This window comes from Peromyscus leucopus, chromosome 13, assembly GCF_004664715.2.
Source record: "Peromyscus leucopus breed LL Stock chromosome 13, UCI_PerLeu_2.1, whole genome shotgun sequence".
NCBI lineage: Eukaryota > Metazoa > Chordata > Mammalia > Rodentia > Cricetidae > Peromyscus > Peromyscus leucopus.
Window position 1 is genome coordinate 45461521 of NC_051074.1, and position 18460 is coordinate 45479980.

General features: G+C 44.4%; 1 protein-coding gene across 1 annotated transcript in view; it reads left to right on the forward strand.

Moving 5' to 3' along the window:
* The window catches only part of Lancl1 (LanC like 1), a 37331-nt gene extending 25218 nt beyond the window's left edge, over positions 1 to 12113 (forward strand). The window contains exons 4-9 of the mRNA XM_028870049.2: positions 2616 to 2751; positions 3277 to 3423; positions 5536 to 5718; positions 7597 to 7773; positions 8204 to 8276; positions 9007 to 12113. Coding sequence (XP_028725882.1) covers positions 2616 to 2751; positions 3277 to 3423; positions 5536 to 5718; positions 7597 to 7773; positions 8204 to 8276; positions 9007 to 9083 — 793 coding nt within the window. The 3' untranslated portion in view covers positions 9084 to 12113. The remainder of the gene's footprint in view (positions 1 to 2615; positions 2752 to 3276; positions 3424 to 5535; positions 5719 to 7596; positions 7774 to 8203; positions 8277 to 9006) is intronic.
* Positions 12114 to 18460: the final 6347 nt, after the last annotated feature.

Genomic DNA, 18460 nt, shown 5'->3' on the forward strand with positions numbered 1-18460 from the left:
ATCCTTTCTACCAGAAGCGGAGAGATGAGTCAGTGGTTAAGAGCAAAGCGAGAATTCATTGTTCTTCTCATTGCTCTTACATAGGACCTGGGTTCAATTCCCAGCATTCACATGGTGGTTCACGATCTCCAAGACTCTAGTTCCAGGGGATCCCATACCTTCTCTGACCAGTGTAAGCACTAGGCACATGTGTGGTGCACATGCATAATTCAAGTGAAACACTTATAAAATGAATAAAGCTAATTAAAATTTTTTGCTTAATTTTTAAGAACAAGAATCCTTTATACCTCTCCTGGGCCTTTGCTCCATATCTGTCAGCTGTTTTAGTCACAAAATCATTTCATTCTGATCACAAGAACAAGTCCTTTTCATTATAGGACCAGAGTTCCTCTTCCCTCCCAGCACAGGATAGAAGTGGTAGAAGAGGGAAGGAGAGGAGTATTTCCTTTCTCACAAATGCTCTGCCTGCCTAGCTATAGCCACTTACGTATGTACTGGTGTGTGTCTGGCCCAGTGGGAGCAGTTATCAAGGATCTGTGTGCCTGGGTTTCTTGTCTCCATCTGGGGAAATACTGGTAGCTTCCAGAGGCTGTGGCTGTAGACTACCTCACCTGTACCCAACTCCTAACTATGTGAAAATAAAAGCCTGGGCAAGGGCCTCGTTCTACGAAATGGACAAATACTTAGTAAGAAGAAGAGCACATGATAGTTTGACAACCTGCTCTTGTAGCTCCGAGAAAGCCACGGTGTCCTCTAGACACGTGTGAAAGGACGAGGAAGGCTGCACACACACAGGCCCACACCTCAACCTTGTCAGCTCATTCCCAAGACGACCATCGCCTCCCACTCTTTACTGCGCTTACTGACCAGCTCGTGCTGTGGATTTTGATAGAAAGTGTGGAGTCCCCTGACTGTTAACTCCTGGTTACAATATTCCAAATACAGCCATTCACCCCGTGTGACTTGTAATGCTCCAAACCTGTTGGAGTACTTGTGTGAATTCGAGTTAGGCACACACACTAAGCTGACGATCCGAAGTTGAGTTTCCCCCCAACAACAAATAAGAGAATTTTAAAATCAGGACTCATTTGTAGAGATGAGACCTGGAATAGCAAAGTAGAAATGTCATGCTTAGTATATCATAAAATATCAGGTATCATTTGATTTTCCAGAAAAGCCCTGGGTTTTTCATACTAATATTATTTTGTTAAGTTTTAACAAAAATTTCAAGTGTTTTAATAACTTAAATGGGATCACATTGAAATTCATAGACTAATTTCAAGAAAGTTGAGTTATATTTTCAAAACTCTGTGTGATTAAAAATCCTAAAGCAGCCAGCCAGTGGTGGTACGCACCTTCAGTCCTAGCCCTGGGGAGGCAGGGGCAGGTGGAGCTCTGTGAGGCTAGCCTGGTCTACAGAACAAGGTCCAGGACAGCCAGGCCTACACAGAGAAACCTGTCTCAAAAAAAGGTTCGCTCTCAGAGTTGAGGCTACCTAATCTGTGGAGTCTTCCAAGCTTAGCTCCCCTGCGGTCTTCCCCTACTTCCTGGTTGCCTGGGGTATGGTTGCCCAGCTGTCCATGTTTCCTCACTGAGCCTGCTTCCGGGCTAAGCACACAGAAGTTAGAAGTAAAGTAGGGTTTACCCTTCTCCTGGAACCACAGGGCCTCTCGTCTCCGAGGAAGGTTCTCTCCCTCAGAGTTGCGGCTCCTATGAGTTCCCGCTGCTGTTGCTTCTGCTGGAGGTTTAAGATGCCTGTTTTTCCAGGCCACGAGACAGCCAGGGAGAGAAACAAGCCTTACCCACTCTAGTCCTTTATTAAGGACCTTCCTTTCCTGTTCAGCCTTGAGACAAGCTCCTTGTGGGCTCACTGTTAGCCCGCTGCTACCCATTCTGTGTGTTTGACGGTACTGAGTTCAGGCCAAGGGAATATTGGAAGGGGAAATACACCTCCAATCTGTTATTCCAGATTCCGCCCCACCTATCTGCTGCTATTTCCTTTTCAAAGTCTTGCTGCTACTTAACTGGAAACAGAACCCATAAGAACTTTGAGAAGCTGCGCTGAGTCCATCAGTAAGAACCTAATAAATTACTGTGTGCAACATTTAAAGAATGAGACTGGTGTGCTTGATAGGGAAGGTCTCTGAAGGGTGTGGCAGAGCACTGCTGGGTTAAATTCGTATTTATGCATACATGTATGTGTGCTTATATGTACACAAATCTAGAGACACACTCACATACAGACACAACTTGGTAGTCAAGATTGTTTCTAGAAATCAGAGCACGAGGGCTTGGTGCCATTTGCATGTTATCTTGCGGCAGATCAGGCTGCGGTGATGAGTGGGATGCGCCAAACGTGTCATTGAAGCCAATGACTCTCTAAGTGTCAGTCAGTCCAGCTAAATGCGGCGGTGGCAGCCATCCATCCCCAGCTCCTCTGATCCCCACTGCTTAAGTTATGTTTTACCACTTCCATTGAATGGGGCTCATCTTTAAACTGTGGTTTTAGGTATGTATGTGTATGGGTCGCGGTGTATATATATTTCAGCGGACCACTTTATATGCTAACGTCTGATCCCTGTAGGTTGATCATAGACACGTGTTTCTGTTCCTAGGCTCATTCACCTAAATAAGATTGATCCCCATGCACCAAATGAAATGCTCTATGGCCGCATAGGCTACATCTTTGCTCTGCTTTTTGTCAATAAGAACTTTGGAGAGGAGAAGATTCCTCAAAGCCATATTCAGCAGGTAATACAGTTTTGTGGGTTTTAGGAGTGTTTTTTAGGCATCTGTTTACATGCTCTGTCTCTCCAGTTAGCACATCCCAGGTAGAAAGACCACATGTTTTGATCTCTGTGGATCAGACACAGAGAGCCTGCAGCTTCACACTCAGTCTGCAGGAAGCCCTGTCAGGAGCAGTAGGAGTCAGCAGGCTGTCCTGCTCCATTTGGTACTTCAGAAGCCCTTCTGGGGGAGATGGAGTGCAGATCTCATCTCTCAGATGCAGGTATCTCCTTCAGTGCCTAGAGGCTTTTTTTTAGAAGACATGTAGGTTCTTAAAAGTGCTAATAGAAAGACTTGAGGATCCTCCTGAACCGTCTTCTAGGCAGAATACATCCACACTTCTCAGAAGGGAGCTATGTCCTTCCCAGTGCAAGATGGTGTCTTACTCCCTACCAGTAATCAGTACTTCTTAACAAAAAGTTCCTTGCCTCCACCAAGAACACTTTTCGTCTAATCATCTTGTTGTTTTGCTTGGCTTTCTCTCTGTAGATTGGTGAAGCAATCTTAAATTCTGGGGAGAACCTAGCTAGAAAGAGAAAGTTCACAGCAAAGTCTCCACTGATGTATGAGTGGTACCAGGAATATTACGTGGGAGCTGCTCATGGCCTGGCGGGAATCTATTACTACCTAATGCAGGTAAGGGATGCTTACGGTGAGACGGTCAGATGATACCCACACGTGTGCTGGCTTCCCTTCTGTGGTCACCATGTCACCTGACCTCAGCAAAGGTGCTGCAGCCCCGGTGCATCTTCAGGTCTGAAAGCAGAAAGACACCATCCTGGGGATGGTGCGCGGGTTCCAGGTGAACATGCACCCACGGAGTGCCCCTAGAGCAGTATCTCAGCTGCTAATTCTACGGGAAGTGCTGTTCTCTCTCGGAAAATGCCTTGAATTACAAGGATCATTCCCTGCTGCTATAAAGAATAACCCAATGAAACAAATTCCAGGAGTAAAAACAAATCTATAAAAACAAATGAGCACACGCTGCCTAAGGCTCACCAAGGGAGTAAAGCCAAGAAGACTTTCCAGTAGATTTTTGTCTGACTTGCCTGAAAAGTAGCAGAATGTGCTGTGCCCAGTAGTTCTTAGGTTCTGACAATACTGGGAGGCATCAGTCAAAGTGAGAGAGACTGAAGACAAATAGAACTCGAGAGGCCAGAAAGATAACTCAGAGGGTGCCATTTTAAGGGAACAATTGGCGATTGCAAATGAGAATTTATGGCAAAAGAAAATGGATTCTTCATGGCAGCAGAGACTCGTGTCTCCCCGTGACAAAGTGCAGTCACATAAAGGAAGGTGCTGCACTCCTGCATCCAGCATGCATGCATGCATGGGTGGACATGTTACCATCTGGCTAGAAGAAGGTAAAACCAGTGGCATACCTGCCCTCAACCCATGATTGCTTTTAAATAGAGTCACAGTTTGGGAGCAGTGATCGGAGGCCAACCTGTGTTTGTTTATTTATTCATTTATTTATTTATTTATTCATCCATCCATCCATCCACTCTGTTTTCCATTACAAGTTGTATAATTAGCATTTTTGACAACCAAGATTTAAATTCCCTTTTCTGGAATGCTCTCTCAGCTACTCTTACTTCTAGAACTACATGTAGATTCTCAAAAAGCTTTCATGAAAGAAAGGTTGTGTCTTCTGACATTCCAGGTGAGTTAAAATCGTACATGTCAGTGATTGGGTGGCCTTGTTGACCTGTCATTAAATCTGATAGTCAGGAGATATCTGCCCTGCCTCTTTTTGTTAGCTCTAATAAGAAATCTGAAAACCACAGTATTGATTTTTCAATTTCCAGGCTGTTATCTGTTTGAAAAGATGAAATTTTTAGTAATGAAAATCCATTCGTGAATGTGCCTAGATAACAACATAAAATTGGACAATATTACTTCTAGGCCACGTTGGATAATTCCTGGAGAGTGACTTACTCAGCTTTTAATTCTTTCTATTGAATAATATGTTTTATGTAAAGTACTATTTTTACGTGTCTTGAAGAAAACAGAATCCTGAGAACACACTACATCACGTCCTTCCCAGTACCATCTCTGGACTATGCCCCCCACCGCTGTGCACCCCTTACCCTACACACCCTACCCCCAACTGGAAGGCAGTACTTTGAATGTATCTTTTAAAGAATGAGCAAGGCATTGAATTAAGAGAAGGATCAGAAAGAGAAATGACAAAATTATATCCCAAATGACAGCCATGTGCCCTGAATCACTGTGCCATATAAATTTATACCTTCTCATAGCAGAATAATCCATAAACAAGTCATTTTCAATTGGTGTTGAGCCACACCGCAGTTCTGCATTGGGTCTCACGTCTCCCAGCCCCATGCCCTTCCCTGCTGCGGATAGCACCCACCGCCTCTCTTTCGGAAAGTGGGAGCCACGTTTGGCAGTCAGCGAATCTCTGCACTTGACGGACATCTGTTTTACTCTTGTTTGAAAGCACTGACTTAGGAAAAATACTCGTGAATGTGTCCAACAGACATTGGAAATAATACATACAGAAGGCCTTGAGACTTAATTAACAGCTCAGTTGTAGTTTGTTCCATTATTTAAAAAATTGGAAAACAGCAATATCCAGCGATGAAAAAAATTAGAAGATGTAAAGCCTTTTAATGACTTAGAATTTCCTATTAGTTGTGATTTTTTTTTTTCTAGTTTAAAAGTCATTTTGAGTTCTAGGAATGTCTTTTTCTTCATCAGAACTGATAATCTGTTTCTCATTTTTAGCCCAGCCTTCAGGTGAGCCAAGCAAAGTTACATGGTTTGGTGAAGCCCAGTGTCGACTTTGTCTGCCAGCTGAAGTTCCCTTCTGGCAATTACCCTCCGTGTTTGGATGACACCAGAGACCTGCTTGTCCACTGGTGCCATGGTGCCCCTGGCGTCATCTACATGCTCATCCAGGCCTACAAGGTATCTCATGTTTTCTTACTTCACTGAAAGTAAAAAAACATAGCAAACGCTTCTGTAACTTAACACTATTCTCCTAATGGTTAAAGGAGTATGAACCAACTGCTAACTATAAGGTCATTGTGCTGAATGGGTGAGCATCCATCCTCACAGTCCTTCCCACCTTAGTGGGTACCATCTCATAGCACTTCACTGGCAGAGTAACCGAGGTGATAACGGCAGTGGCAGAGCCCAGATAAATACCCCAGAAGCATGACCAAAAGCAGAATCCTTATACATTGCTGCAGGAATGGGAAATGGTACAGCTGCTGGGCAGACAGATTGCTGGTCCTTTAAAAATCAAGCACTTAACATATAACCTAGCAATTCTACTTCTAGGCTTATGCCTCCCGCCAAAAAAAAAAATAAATGAAATAATTCAAAGAGATAGATGCACATGACTGTTGATAACGGCTCCACTCAAAAGCCAAAACGTGAATAATACCAAAACATCAGTTATCCATCAATAGATGAATGTATAGATAAAATACAGTGTGTGTATGTGGTAGAACAGTATCCAGTCATAAAAGGGAGTGAAATATATACTAGAATACTCATAACTTGGAAAAGATGCTAAACAAAATAAATAGACACCCAGAAATGCAATCAAAAGAGGAAATTACACTTATGTGAAATAATGGCTAGTAGGAGGTGTCTAGAGTAGGCAAATTTATGGAGACAGAAACTGGAGGATATCAGGGCCAGGAAGTGGAGGGCCTATTGCTCGATGTGCAGTGATAAAATAGAAGTGATATGTGCACAATCTCATGATGATAACGATGCCACTGAATTGTGTGCATAGAAAAGCAATCGTGGTGCTGAGGAGGTGGAGACAAAGAGATGCCCAGGGATCACTGGCCAGCTAGTATTCCTAATCCTTGAGCTCCAGGGTGAGTAGGAGACCCCAGCTCAAAAATACGGTGGAGAGCAATTAGAGAACACACCTGACTTGGACTTTGGCCTCCGTAGGTATCCACACACATATGCCCTCATATAACACACACATGCACACAAAAATACAATAGCTCATGGATTCTTCCCCCGTGTGTAACGACACTCTGATGGTGAAGGGTGTCATAGTTACTCAGCAGCTGTTGTGTATTCTTTGGACAGGGATTGGTAATAAGAACAAGTAGCCAGTTCAGTACTGTGCTGCATCAGTCACACACACACACACACACACACACACACACACACACACACACACATTTATAAAGCTTAGAAAAGAAAACACAAAAGATCAGACCCATTTATTTTTAAAAAGCAAACTAGTTATCTTAGTTTCCTTTTCTGTCAGTGTGAGAAAACACTGACTAAAGAAGCTTAGAGTAGGGGAGGGTTTGTGGCGGATAGGTTAGTCCCACATGACGGGAAGCCAAGGCAGGAACCTGGAGGCAGGAACTGACGCAGACTCCATGGAGGGATGCTGTTTACTAGTTCCCTTCCCCACCATGCACAGCCCGCTCTCTTACACAACCCAGGACTACGTGCCAGGATGGCACCACCCACGGTGGACTGGGCCCTCCCCCACCAATCAGCAGTCAAGGAAACACCCTGCAGACATGGCCACCAGCCAGTCTGATGGGACAGTTCCCCAGTTGAGATTCCCTCTTCCCGGGTGTGCCTAGGCTTGTGTCAAGTTGACAGATAACTATGATACACATCAATGTTAAGAATTCATCATTGGCAGTACCCACATTCTGTCGCTGCGTTCCTTATCTCTTCTTGCCATACCTCCTCCTCTTCTTCCCCACCTTGCCTTTTCTTCAGAAAGGGCTGCCTGGAGGATTTTCCTTTATGCCCCAGATGATGGGAACTCATGTATGTCCCCTGACCTTGCAGGTGTTCAAAGAGGAGCAGTACCTCTCTGCTGCCTACCAGTGTGCTGACGTGGTCTGGCAGTATGGACTGCTGAAGAAGGGCTATGGGCTGTGCCATGGTGCTGCAGGGAATGCCTATGCCTTCCTGGCGCTCTACAACCTCACACAAGATGTAAAGTACCTGTACAGGGCCTGTAAGGTAGGTGTCAGGCTGTGCGTGGGGAAGCAGCTTCTTGGGAGAATGAAGGGGCTCAGGTCTATCCGAGTCCGTTGATTTATAATACGTCCATGAGCTTAGAGTTAACAAACCTGTTCTTTAAGAAGAACCTTCAGGAACCATTCAGTTACATTAACATTCCTCTGAAGGGTAGATTCTGCTTGGTCATTGTGGGAGTAGAAGCTGAAAGAGGGAGGGGCGTTTTGTTCTTTGACACCATTGGCAGCCTGTGGCTCACACTGCTCACTAAACTCCTCCCAAGCCAGGTACCTGCATTCAGACACTTTCTCAAAAGTAACTCTTCGTCTCTGACTTGTGGTTTGGGAATTTATCCAAGTAACACAGAATTTTCACAAGTCTCTCAGGTCTCTGAAGAAATAACTACAGTCATTGAACTTGGTCTCCTTTTCAGTTTGCTGAGTGGTGCTTAGACTATGGAGAACATGGATGCAGGACCCCGGACACCCCCTACTCCCTCTTTGAAGGTATTTTTCACACGTGACTTACACCATCAACTACTACTCTGCTCAGTGATAATGTGTTTGGATTCCAGTTGAAGCAGCCAACAGATTTTTATAGCCCGTTAAACATATACTTCCTGTTTCCTCATATGTCAGGTCACTTAGCAAGGCTGGGGGTAGAGCTCACTTGTTAGTAGAACGCTTGTTTAGTGTAAACGAAGCCTGAGTTCCGTCCTTCACACTGCATGGACGGCCATGTTGGCACACAATGTCGGCTGTAATCTCAGCACTGGGGATGGAGACAGTTGAGGCAGGAGATCAGCAGTTCAAGATCATCATCAGTCATTTACCATTTTGAAACCCATATTAAAAAAAAGTTACTTAGTAGGCATACTACCACCAGACTTTAATATTCATAGCTATGATGGTGACCACCATTTATGGAGCCAGGAGCCACATGCTGAGTCATGGACACAGAGCCTCAGAGAGGTCAGTGGCCACAGTGCTCTGGTGAAGGAGGTCACACATGGCCAGGTGGTTTGAACTTGTTGGCCCCTGTTCTCTTTCCTCTCTTCGCCCTAGAAAAAAAAAAACCAAGAGCCCCTCTAGGGGCCTCTGATGTGGAATGCATGGTATGAATTACAGGGAGCATCCCATGCCTTAGCATAATGTTAATACTAAAAGAAAAGAAAGAACCACATTATAAAATGAAGCCATTTGGTGTAATGACTTGTACCTTTTTCTCTTCCTTTAGGGATGGCTGGAACAATATATTTCCTGACTGACCTGTTAGTCCCCACAAAGGCCAAGTTCCCTGCATTTGAACTCTAAAAGGAAAGCACATCCCCTGCAGCATGACCCTCTCTGTATATTCCAGCCTAGGCTAAGTGCTTCCACTGCTTTGGAAGGCGCAGAATGAAACTGTGTACTTGATGTTGTTGGGTTTTTATTTCCATCCTTTGTCTTCAGCAGTTCAGCACCTTCCTTTTATTATTTACTTTTATTTCAAAGTGTAAGTGAAAGCCATCTTAATTTTCTTCCAAAGGGAAGGATAATTGACAGGAATAGTATTTACAGACTTAAGAGGAAATCTTCCTCTTATTTAATTTTATGACTGTAATAATGTGTTAGAGCTCTTTAAAATGTTTTCTAAAAATTCAATAAGCCATGACTGGTAGCATGCTAGCTTATCTGCTAAGAAGATGGAGGCAGGAAGATCACAAGTTCAAGGCCAACCTGAACAACTTAGTGATACCCCATTTCAGAATAAAGAAGTGAGAGAGATCTGGGGAATAGCTGAGTGGTAAAACACTTTTCTAGCATACAGGAGGCCCTAGGTTCTGTCCCCAGCACTCAGATGTACACACACACACACATACACACACACACACACACACACACACACACACACACACACACACACACACGTCAGCACAGGTGGACAGATTGTATGCAAATGGCCATTGTTGAATATTGCCTTCTATCTCTTCTGTTGAATATTTTTCCTCTAACAGAGAGTAGTTTTATGACTTGGTTTTCTCCAAGTGGTTGATTATTAAAGGGGACAAAAATATAACCCATGCTTCTGGAAGAAAAACTGTAAGAATTACAGACTAGACGTGGGACCTGAAAGTCATTTTTTAAATTTCTGGTTCCTGTCTGAACTAGAAATACCATTGTCAGTGAGCCACGTGAGCACTGTATTCCAGCAATGTTACCAAAACTTAAAAAAGGTTGTGATGCACATTCTGATCTGACAGCTAATTCACCAACAACAGTTCCTTGTTTTCCGATGTATTTGGGAAATGTTTAGTTGAAAAAATGTTTGGCCTTAAATGTTCCTGTGAGAGCTGGAAGTAGATTTTGTGTGTAAATTTGCTGAGACAGTCTTCCAGCCTGAGCTTTGAAAGTCTGGGTTAGGTTTTCCTTGCTTTTCTGGCTGTGCTTAATGCCACAGTCGCCCCTCCCTGTGAGTTGATCTGAACATTGATCTTCTCACCAGATAGGACAGAGTCTGCTTAGGCTTACAAAGCGGGTGGGGAGGGAGATGCTATAGCTTCTAAGGGAACAGAGCTTTTGACAAGAACTCTTGTTCTTCGGAGGCATCTGATATTATGGCCTCCATGCTTGTAACAGCTCAGTCTTTACATATCCCAAGCGCAGCCCCGTCCGAGTCTGAGAGCATGGAGTCGGGTTGCTTTATTGAGTTCAGGACTCCTTAGTGCTTCTAACTCTGACCAGATGCTTTTTGACTTCTTCGCCCCCTCTTCCTCCTCCTATCACAGGCCTATGCAGGCCCTTTGTAACCGACTGGGAACATTTGCCAGCTTTAATGCTACAGGGTCTGAGGATAGTTAATGTGCTCTTTTGTGGCTCTCGTGGTCATGCTATTTTTATTGGAAATCGAGTCCCCATGGAGTCTGTGCTGGTTGCTGTGAGGAATAATCCCATTATTTTCTGATTGGCACCAAAATAGCTGATACTATGAGTAATTTTCTGGCCCTTTAAAGGCTACCTACAGTAGGACCCAAAGAACAGCTCAATGCTCAGTTCCTGGGGTTGGATTGCTCCTTCTGTGGCCCCTGTATGTCAGGGACGTGTTTGACTTCACCCTCTCAAGGGCTGCTGGATGCTGTGTGCAGACTGCCTGGTGAAGGCTGCATCGATGGTGTCGGTATTTGTAAGTGAGAATCGTAGACAGCAGAGGGCATCTGTTTGGCGGGCTGTCCAGCTTCAGAAAAGAAGCCCACTTGGTTTAGTTAAGTGACTTACTGTATTCTGCCTGTACTTTCAGCTACTGTCCTCACTTCTTAAAAGAAAAGAACCAGTATTTTGGTCACAGTACTTCCCCAGGCATCCTGACTAATGTAGCCCCAGAAAGAGTTTCGACCTTCACCCTTGTGAGTGTCTGAGCTGCCTTCTGCATGTTACCATCCATGAACAGATCCATCGACACAAACGTTCCGCTTCCATTTCCGCTGGAGCTTTTGAACTTACTACATTGACAGGCTCTGTGCCCCTTGTAGACATGGAGTTTTCTAGGCTTTTTAAACTCAGGTACAGTACGAAGCTCACGCCCACACCTCTCCAGCACTGTGTGGAAGCAGCACTGTTGCTTTTGTTCCTCAGATGGTCTTCTTGGTTTAAAAACCTTCCAGAGGTTTCCGGGGAACTCAGTGGCATCGCTAATCTCCATACAGAGACTGGACGGTAAAATGTACAGAGCCTGGCAAGCAGTGAATTTATCACATTGTACATTTCCATAACCTTCCATCATGTAAAATGTCAACATTACCATGACCAGCTCCATAGTTCCCACCAGACGTTCATTTCCTCCCATCTGTCAGTCTTTGGTCCTTAGAGTCATCGGGTTCCCTTTTCTTCACTCATGTCTCATCCATTTGTAGCTAGAGTTAGCTAAAGGGGGACCTGAGGGTACTTCTTTCCTCCTTATTCCCATTTCCCTGAGTAATTGAACTGCAGCACTCCGCTCCTATGTCCTCAGGGCAGTTTATATCTGGTTTTTACGGTGCCCTTGCCATCTACCACCTAATTCTGAAATAAACAATGTGAGCAGGAACATTTATTTATATACTTCTTAGGCTCCTAGAAATAGGTGTGGTCCCTACTTAATCTTTCTAAATTCCAATTCCTTGTCTGCTTCCCTGAAACATGTGAGAGCGTGTTTCTGAGTTCTCTGTACCACTGGGCTGTAGGAGAACACTTTACATCCTGTCAACTGGAATCCGTCTTGGGGACATTCAGGGATCAGCCCAAGGTTCCATTGCCACTTACTGGGAAGGGCTGGGATCATATCTGTATCGACTGACTAGCCTTCAATAAAATGTTACTATTGCCTGCTGTTGTTTGCTTATGTTTGAACTTGCAAGTTATTTCTCCATAATGGTAAATCGTGGCTTTTCTTTTTCTCTATAAACCTGCTCCCTGGGATTCGTTCCTATCTTTACTTCACTGTTAGTTCCACTCCTTGCTAACATTGGATTTATAGAAGGAAAATGTTATCATATCTGATCATGATACAATTAGGAAGAATCTCCAAGAGTTTGAGCCATGTGGTGCATCACCCACCTTGTGCTTATCTGAGTCTACCTGCAGTCAGTGACTAACAGCCTTCTTGTAGCAATTCTCCCTGCTCCCCGTTCTAAGGGAGCTTGAACTGAAGTCACTGAATGAGGCAGAATCCTAGGGAAAGGCGATCTGCCCAGTCACCTGGGAGACTACCACTTCTCGTGACCCAGCAAGCCAGCATGTCAGAAGTTTGCCAGTGTTTGTCCGAGGCATGTGTTTTCATCTCTGAGCACAAATGCTAGAATGACCTTCATCTCTCCCCGGAGAAGTTGCTGTTCCATTGTTGCGTATCCACACTCTCTCCTCTCCAACGCTGTGGTCAGTTAAAGAAAGACACTGGCTCTCTTGCAGTGGAGACCACGCTGGCTCCACAGTTCCACTGTGTGAGCTGATAAACAGTCTTCCTGGAGCCTGGGTAGTGCTTCCTTGGGGACATATTTTACAGTTCCGGTGGCAATGAGAGAAAGCACGGACAGTGAGCCAAAACGAGGGCTAATGAGGATAGAGAAATGGATCTTAGCAGGGCCACTTCTCACAGTCAGCCAACTTAATTTCACATCTCTACATTATGTTAACTTTCCATCAACATGCAAATTACAACCACGGTGACATTAAGTCTGCAGCTAATGTCCTGTCACTCTGCAAATAAGTGTTGGAGAAGCCTTTGTGTGGCATTTAGTGGTTATGGAGGGGAAAGATGGACTCCTTATGAATCAGTTTGTAAAGTACTATCAAAATGACCTAATTTCTCTGGTGGACCAGGATAGGAAGGAAAGTATTTGTCATCTCAAAGTGCTGATGGGGGCTCGCTGTAAGCTTATGGCAAATACTGGCTGTTTTCTCAGAAACTGGCATTTACCAGTTCACGTGCACTCTCACAGATCCTTTCTGCACTATTAGTACTGTCAGATTGTGTGCTACAGGCACGCCTATTCTAGCGTGCTCTGAGCAGTGCCCTGTCTTTATGGCTTGCACGCTTTGGACGCGTCTGTGTGTATGTACAGTAGGTTCTGCATGCACAAAGCAGCCCCTGTTCTGGCAACTCCATCTGAAGAGCATGGTTGATTAGCCAAGCAATTGCAAAATGTTCAGATATTTGCACTGGTGCCAACTATTCTCTCCCTTGTTTCATGAAGCCCGACATAAGCCTGGCTCTCGTGTGCTCTATGGCTTCTTTATGGAAATGCTGCAGTTAGATGCCTTTAGAGGGAGAAGGCACGCAGCCAGTCTAGAAGCAGTTACCATTAGTCCATTTGGACAGCCCTGGTGATGGGCAGGTCAGAGGGAAAGCTGAAGACATAAAGCCACTTATTCCTTCAGATTCTCTCGTTTAGTCAACTTCTGGGAAACCCCCAGTAGTATCGTTGTTAATAAGTTAGATTTTGTACAAGATCAAGCAAGTCAGCATCCCAGCATGAAGGGAGAGAGAGATGGCTGCTGCAGAGAAAGAGCTTTCTTGAAGAGTTTGGGTGCCACACCCATGCATATATGGGCAGCACAAATTGGGCTATTTGAAAAAAACAAAAACAATAGAGGAAACAGGGCAGGGGAGGGGGTGGATCAGCCAGGAGTTCGGGAAGCGGTGGTTAATAGCAAAGTCCATTGTACATAGGAAATTCTCAGTAAAAATATTTCAAATAAGGTTAAATTCCTTTCCTTGAGGAGCCCTGTTAAGATGCACATACTCTAGAAATAGTTCACAGATCATCCCATGTCTTCTAGTCATTGGCTCACGGCACAAGTTGCTTTTAAACTTGAAAATGAGAAGACCACTGCTAGCATGTGCTAGTTGTAGCATGCCATGAGGACTGGGATGACATCTGCTTGCAAAAGACTTCTGAAGTGGACACATCGATGAACAAGTGATGTCAGTACGAAATGGGCCTGTGGAACCAGCCTGTAGTGAGGAGAGGAGATAAAGTGAGAAGTATATGAGAGTCAAGAAAACTGGTTGTACATGATAGATAAAGACATCATGGGAATAGGAAGAGGCAGGGCGCTGGGGAGGCTCTCAGGAATCCACAAGGTTGACCCCACCTTGGTCTGCTGCCATAGGGTGCCTGGACCGGTCTACTCTGGTGACCAGCCTAGCAAATAACCTAGCAGTCATCATAGTACCTTTGTCCAGTGACTGGTGGAGGCAGATACAGAGATCCATGGCCAGGCACCAGGCTGGGCTCCGGGAATCCAATTGATGAGAGAGAGGAGAGATACTGCAGGTGAGGGGCATCGAGATCATGATGGGAGGACGTGCAGAGATGACTGGCCACACTAGTGGAAGCCCATGAACTGTAGAACAGTGACTGTGGAGCCCCCATGGGACTGGACTAGGCCCTCTGGATATGGAAGACAGTTGTTTGGCTCAAACTGTTTGGGACACCCAGGCAGGGGGATCAGGATCTGTCCCTGGTCTATGGGCAGGCTTCTAGAACCTGGTGCCTGTGGTATGACACCTTGCACAGCCTTGGTGCAGTGGGAAGGGGCTTGGACCTGCCTAGGCTCAGTGTGCTAGGCTCTGCTGACTCCCCATGGGAGACCTTGATTTGGGGGATGTGGGGATGTGGGGTGGCTTGGGAAAGAGACCTAAGAGGTGGGAAGAGGGAGGAAGCGGGATCTGTGGATAGTATGTGGAGTGAGTAGAAAATTTCTTAATAAAGAAAAATGAAAGAAAAAAAAGAAAACTGGTTGTAAAAAACAGAACCATGGCTTTGTTCAGTCCACTGTGCATGCAAATTGAAGTTGTGTAGGGATCTCTGTGAGATGCTCCTAAACGAGTTAGAAATCTATCATGAATCCCAAGGAGAGAAAAATGAGTCAGAAGTAGGCAGCGGCAATGACAGGAATCTGGTTTCTAACTGTCGTGGTCATGTAGGATGGAAAGGGAAAGTATGGTCTTATGACCAGCATATTTTGTAGTGGTGAGTTTAAGTATCACAAAAAGATAGCCAGAGCAAAGGATTAACGTGAGTCATCTGGAATCAGGAGCTCACAGTGGGAAATTAGAGTCCTCTTCACCTCATTCAGTTTATAAGGAGCCAAAATGCACCATCCTTAAATATGTTATTATTAAACACAAATCAATCACATTCTTTTCCCAAAGCCCGTGTTGCTCAGTGTATTATAAGTAGTAAATGTATACAGGTACTGCTGGCCACATGTCATTTGCCACAATTCTAGGGTCAGAATTTCATAAAGTGATGTGGGTTTCTGGGGTTTCAGATGCCATCCACCCAGGGCTATGTAAGAACCTAAAAACAAAGCTGACCTAGGAGACTTGGAAACCTAATTAAAAACGGGTTGGGGGGGGGGGGGATATGCTTTCTTTTCTCCTAAATTAAAAGCCTGATACAAACGAATATGATCATTACTATCCCTTATTTCTGTCCACATGAGCATGTCTCCTGGGCATTTGACAGTAAGAACTGATCCAGGTTTGGATGACTCACAGCCAGAGTATCACTACCAATAATAGTGGTTGCTCAGCATGTTTTGTTTTCATTTTTATAAGCCTTCATTAACTGAGTTAATGTGAGTAACTGAATGTGCTGTAATGGTCATAAGATGGTAAAATAAGTCCATCCTATATTCACTTTCAGAAAGTAAGATTTTCTAGTAAACTGTTTCTGAGAATTCCAGAGTCTAAGAAGGTGGATTACAGTAGGTAAACAAAAGATGCTCCTCTCAGGAGAGAACAGAAACATGGACCCCAGCTTCAGGAGGACTTCCTGGGAAGCTGCCGTTCTGCTGTTTGTCCTGACACAGTCCAGGCAGGAAGCTGGCATACACTAGGTGTCTGGCAGCCACTTTAGGAAAGAGGACAAGTGGGACAGTTTGCTATAGTAGAACCCAAGAACGCACCATGCATCTGGGCATGGCGGCGCACACCTGTATCCCCAGCACCAGAAGGTGGAGGACTAGGAGGCCAGGGTCATCCCCGGGTTATGTAACAAATCCAAGGCCAACTCAGCATTATGTGGGATCGTGTTTCAACACAGTATAAACGGGAACAAAACCACTTACAATGCAGAAGACAGACACCAGAGGGAGCAAGAAGATATTACAAAGTCCTGAAAAGGGAACCTGGCAAGTATGTCTAATTGAGAAATTAAAGCCACAAAGAAGTTATATTCTCCTAAACCAAGGTTTCAGAGCTCCCCTTCCCCCAGTATCGAGCTGGGTTTAACACTGAGCATATTCCCCTGTAGAAAACCAACTGTAAACACTGGGACAAAAGTAGATACTTGCTTTCTTTTTGCTATACAATACGAGCAACATCTGCATGTTTTATTATAATTCAATACATGTAATGCCATGTGTAATAATCACAGAGGAACGGGCATTTCTGTCTCTTCAACCATTCTTACGTATTGATAATTTCATACTCTCCCAGACATTTTGAAATATGTTTTTGGTTGTACGTCTAGCCTTTAATGACTGAGCCATCTCTCCAGCCTAGCAATAGCAGATAGGTAGCCTGAACTGGCCATCTCCTGTGACCATCATGGTGTCTAGTCCAGTTGTCATCAGGGAGGTTTCATCCAGCAACTGATGGAAACAGATGCAGATCCACAGCCAAACATTAGACAGAGTTCAGGGTATCCTGCGAAGAAGAGGGGGAGAAAGGATTGTAGGAGCCAGAGGGATCAAGGACACCACAAGAAAACTCACAGAATCAACTAACCTGGGCTCATAGGGGCTCACAGAAACTGAACCGACAACCAGGGAGCCTGCATGGGACTGACCTAGGCACTCTGCATATATGTTACAGTTGTGTGGCTTGGTCCTCTTGTGGGATTCCTAATGGTAGGAGCAGGGGCTGTCCCTGACTCTTTAGCTTTTGGGACCCTACTCCTCATACTGTGTTGCCTTGCCCAGCCTTAAAACATGGAGGTGCTTGGTCTCACTGCAAGTTGATACACCATGTTTTGTTGATACTCATGAAAGACCTGTCTTTTCCTAAACAGAAACGGAGGAGGAGTGGATTGGGGTGTGGGAACAGAGGAGGGATTGGGGGAGTTGGGAGAGGAGAGGAAGGAGGAAAAACTACAGTAGGGATGTAAAATAAATAAATATTTATTAAAAATATATCTTAACTGCTGGGCAAGCCAGAAGTGATTCCTCCTCTCTGCTTTGCCCTTCCTGAACTTCACCCCATCCTCCCTCTTCTGTGTCTCCTCCAGTTTCTAGCTACAACTCCTTCAAACACTTCAATCCTAACCCAGAGTTATAAGTTACATGAGAACAGAAAAGCTGGCCCCATGCTAAGAAGCAAAGTGCTAAGCATCCTAAGAAGTAGAGCAATTCCAAAGAAATAAGAGATGGGAATTACCTGTTTCTGAGATCAAGAAAACAATATAACACACAGAAAAAAAAAATGAGACTGCTAGCAAATAGGCAGAAAATATAAAGAAGAGCCAAACAATTTGGGGAATGAAAAACACAATAACTAAAATGACAAAGTCAGCAAAGGAGTTCCATAAAGTGGGAGAATCATTGAGTTGAAATATAAATCTTTTGAAACCATCCGGTCCAAGAGAAAATAATCGTAATGAGTAAAGGCGTGAGGAACGCTCAAAGGATATATGTGTTACCTTCAGGAGAGTCACTATGTGCACTATGGGAGCTTCAGAACAGTACAGGGGAACAGAAAATGTAGTTAAAGAAAAATGGCTTAAAATGCCCCAATGCTGAGAAAGAAAACTAACATCCAGGCTGGACACAAAGCAATCTGTCCTCAAACATACTAACAAGTCATCAAAATCGTAGGTGAAACTTCTGAAACTGGCAAGACAAAAGTGGGTTTTCACACACAAGGGGGCTTCACTATGACTGTGAAATAAATCCTTCTCAGCAGCAACCTTGCCAGCCACTGTGGGATGTATCCCAAGTGCTAAGCAAGGTGAAACAATGGGAAACAAAAATACCTCCCAAATCAAGAACATTACATCTAACAAAACTATCCTTCAAAATGGATCTATGTTTTCCTAGATAATCATAAGATGGTCCCATCACCACTAAACCTGCAACTGCACACAGTAGAAGAAAAAGTTCCAAGTTGAAACAGAAGGATACACAATACAGAAGCATTTGTGCCCAGAAAAAGATAAATATGGAGACAG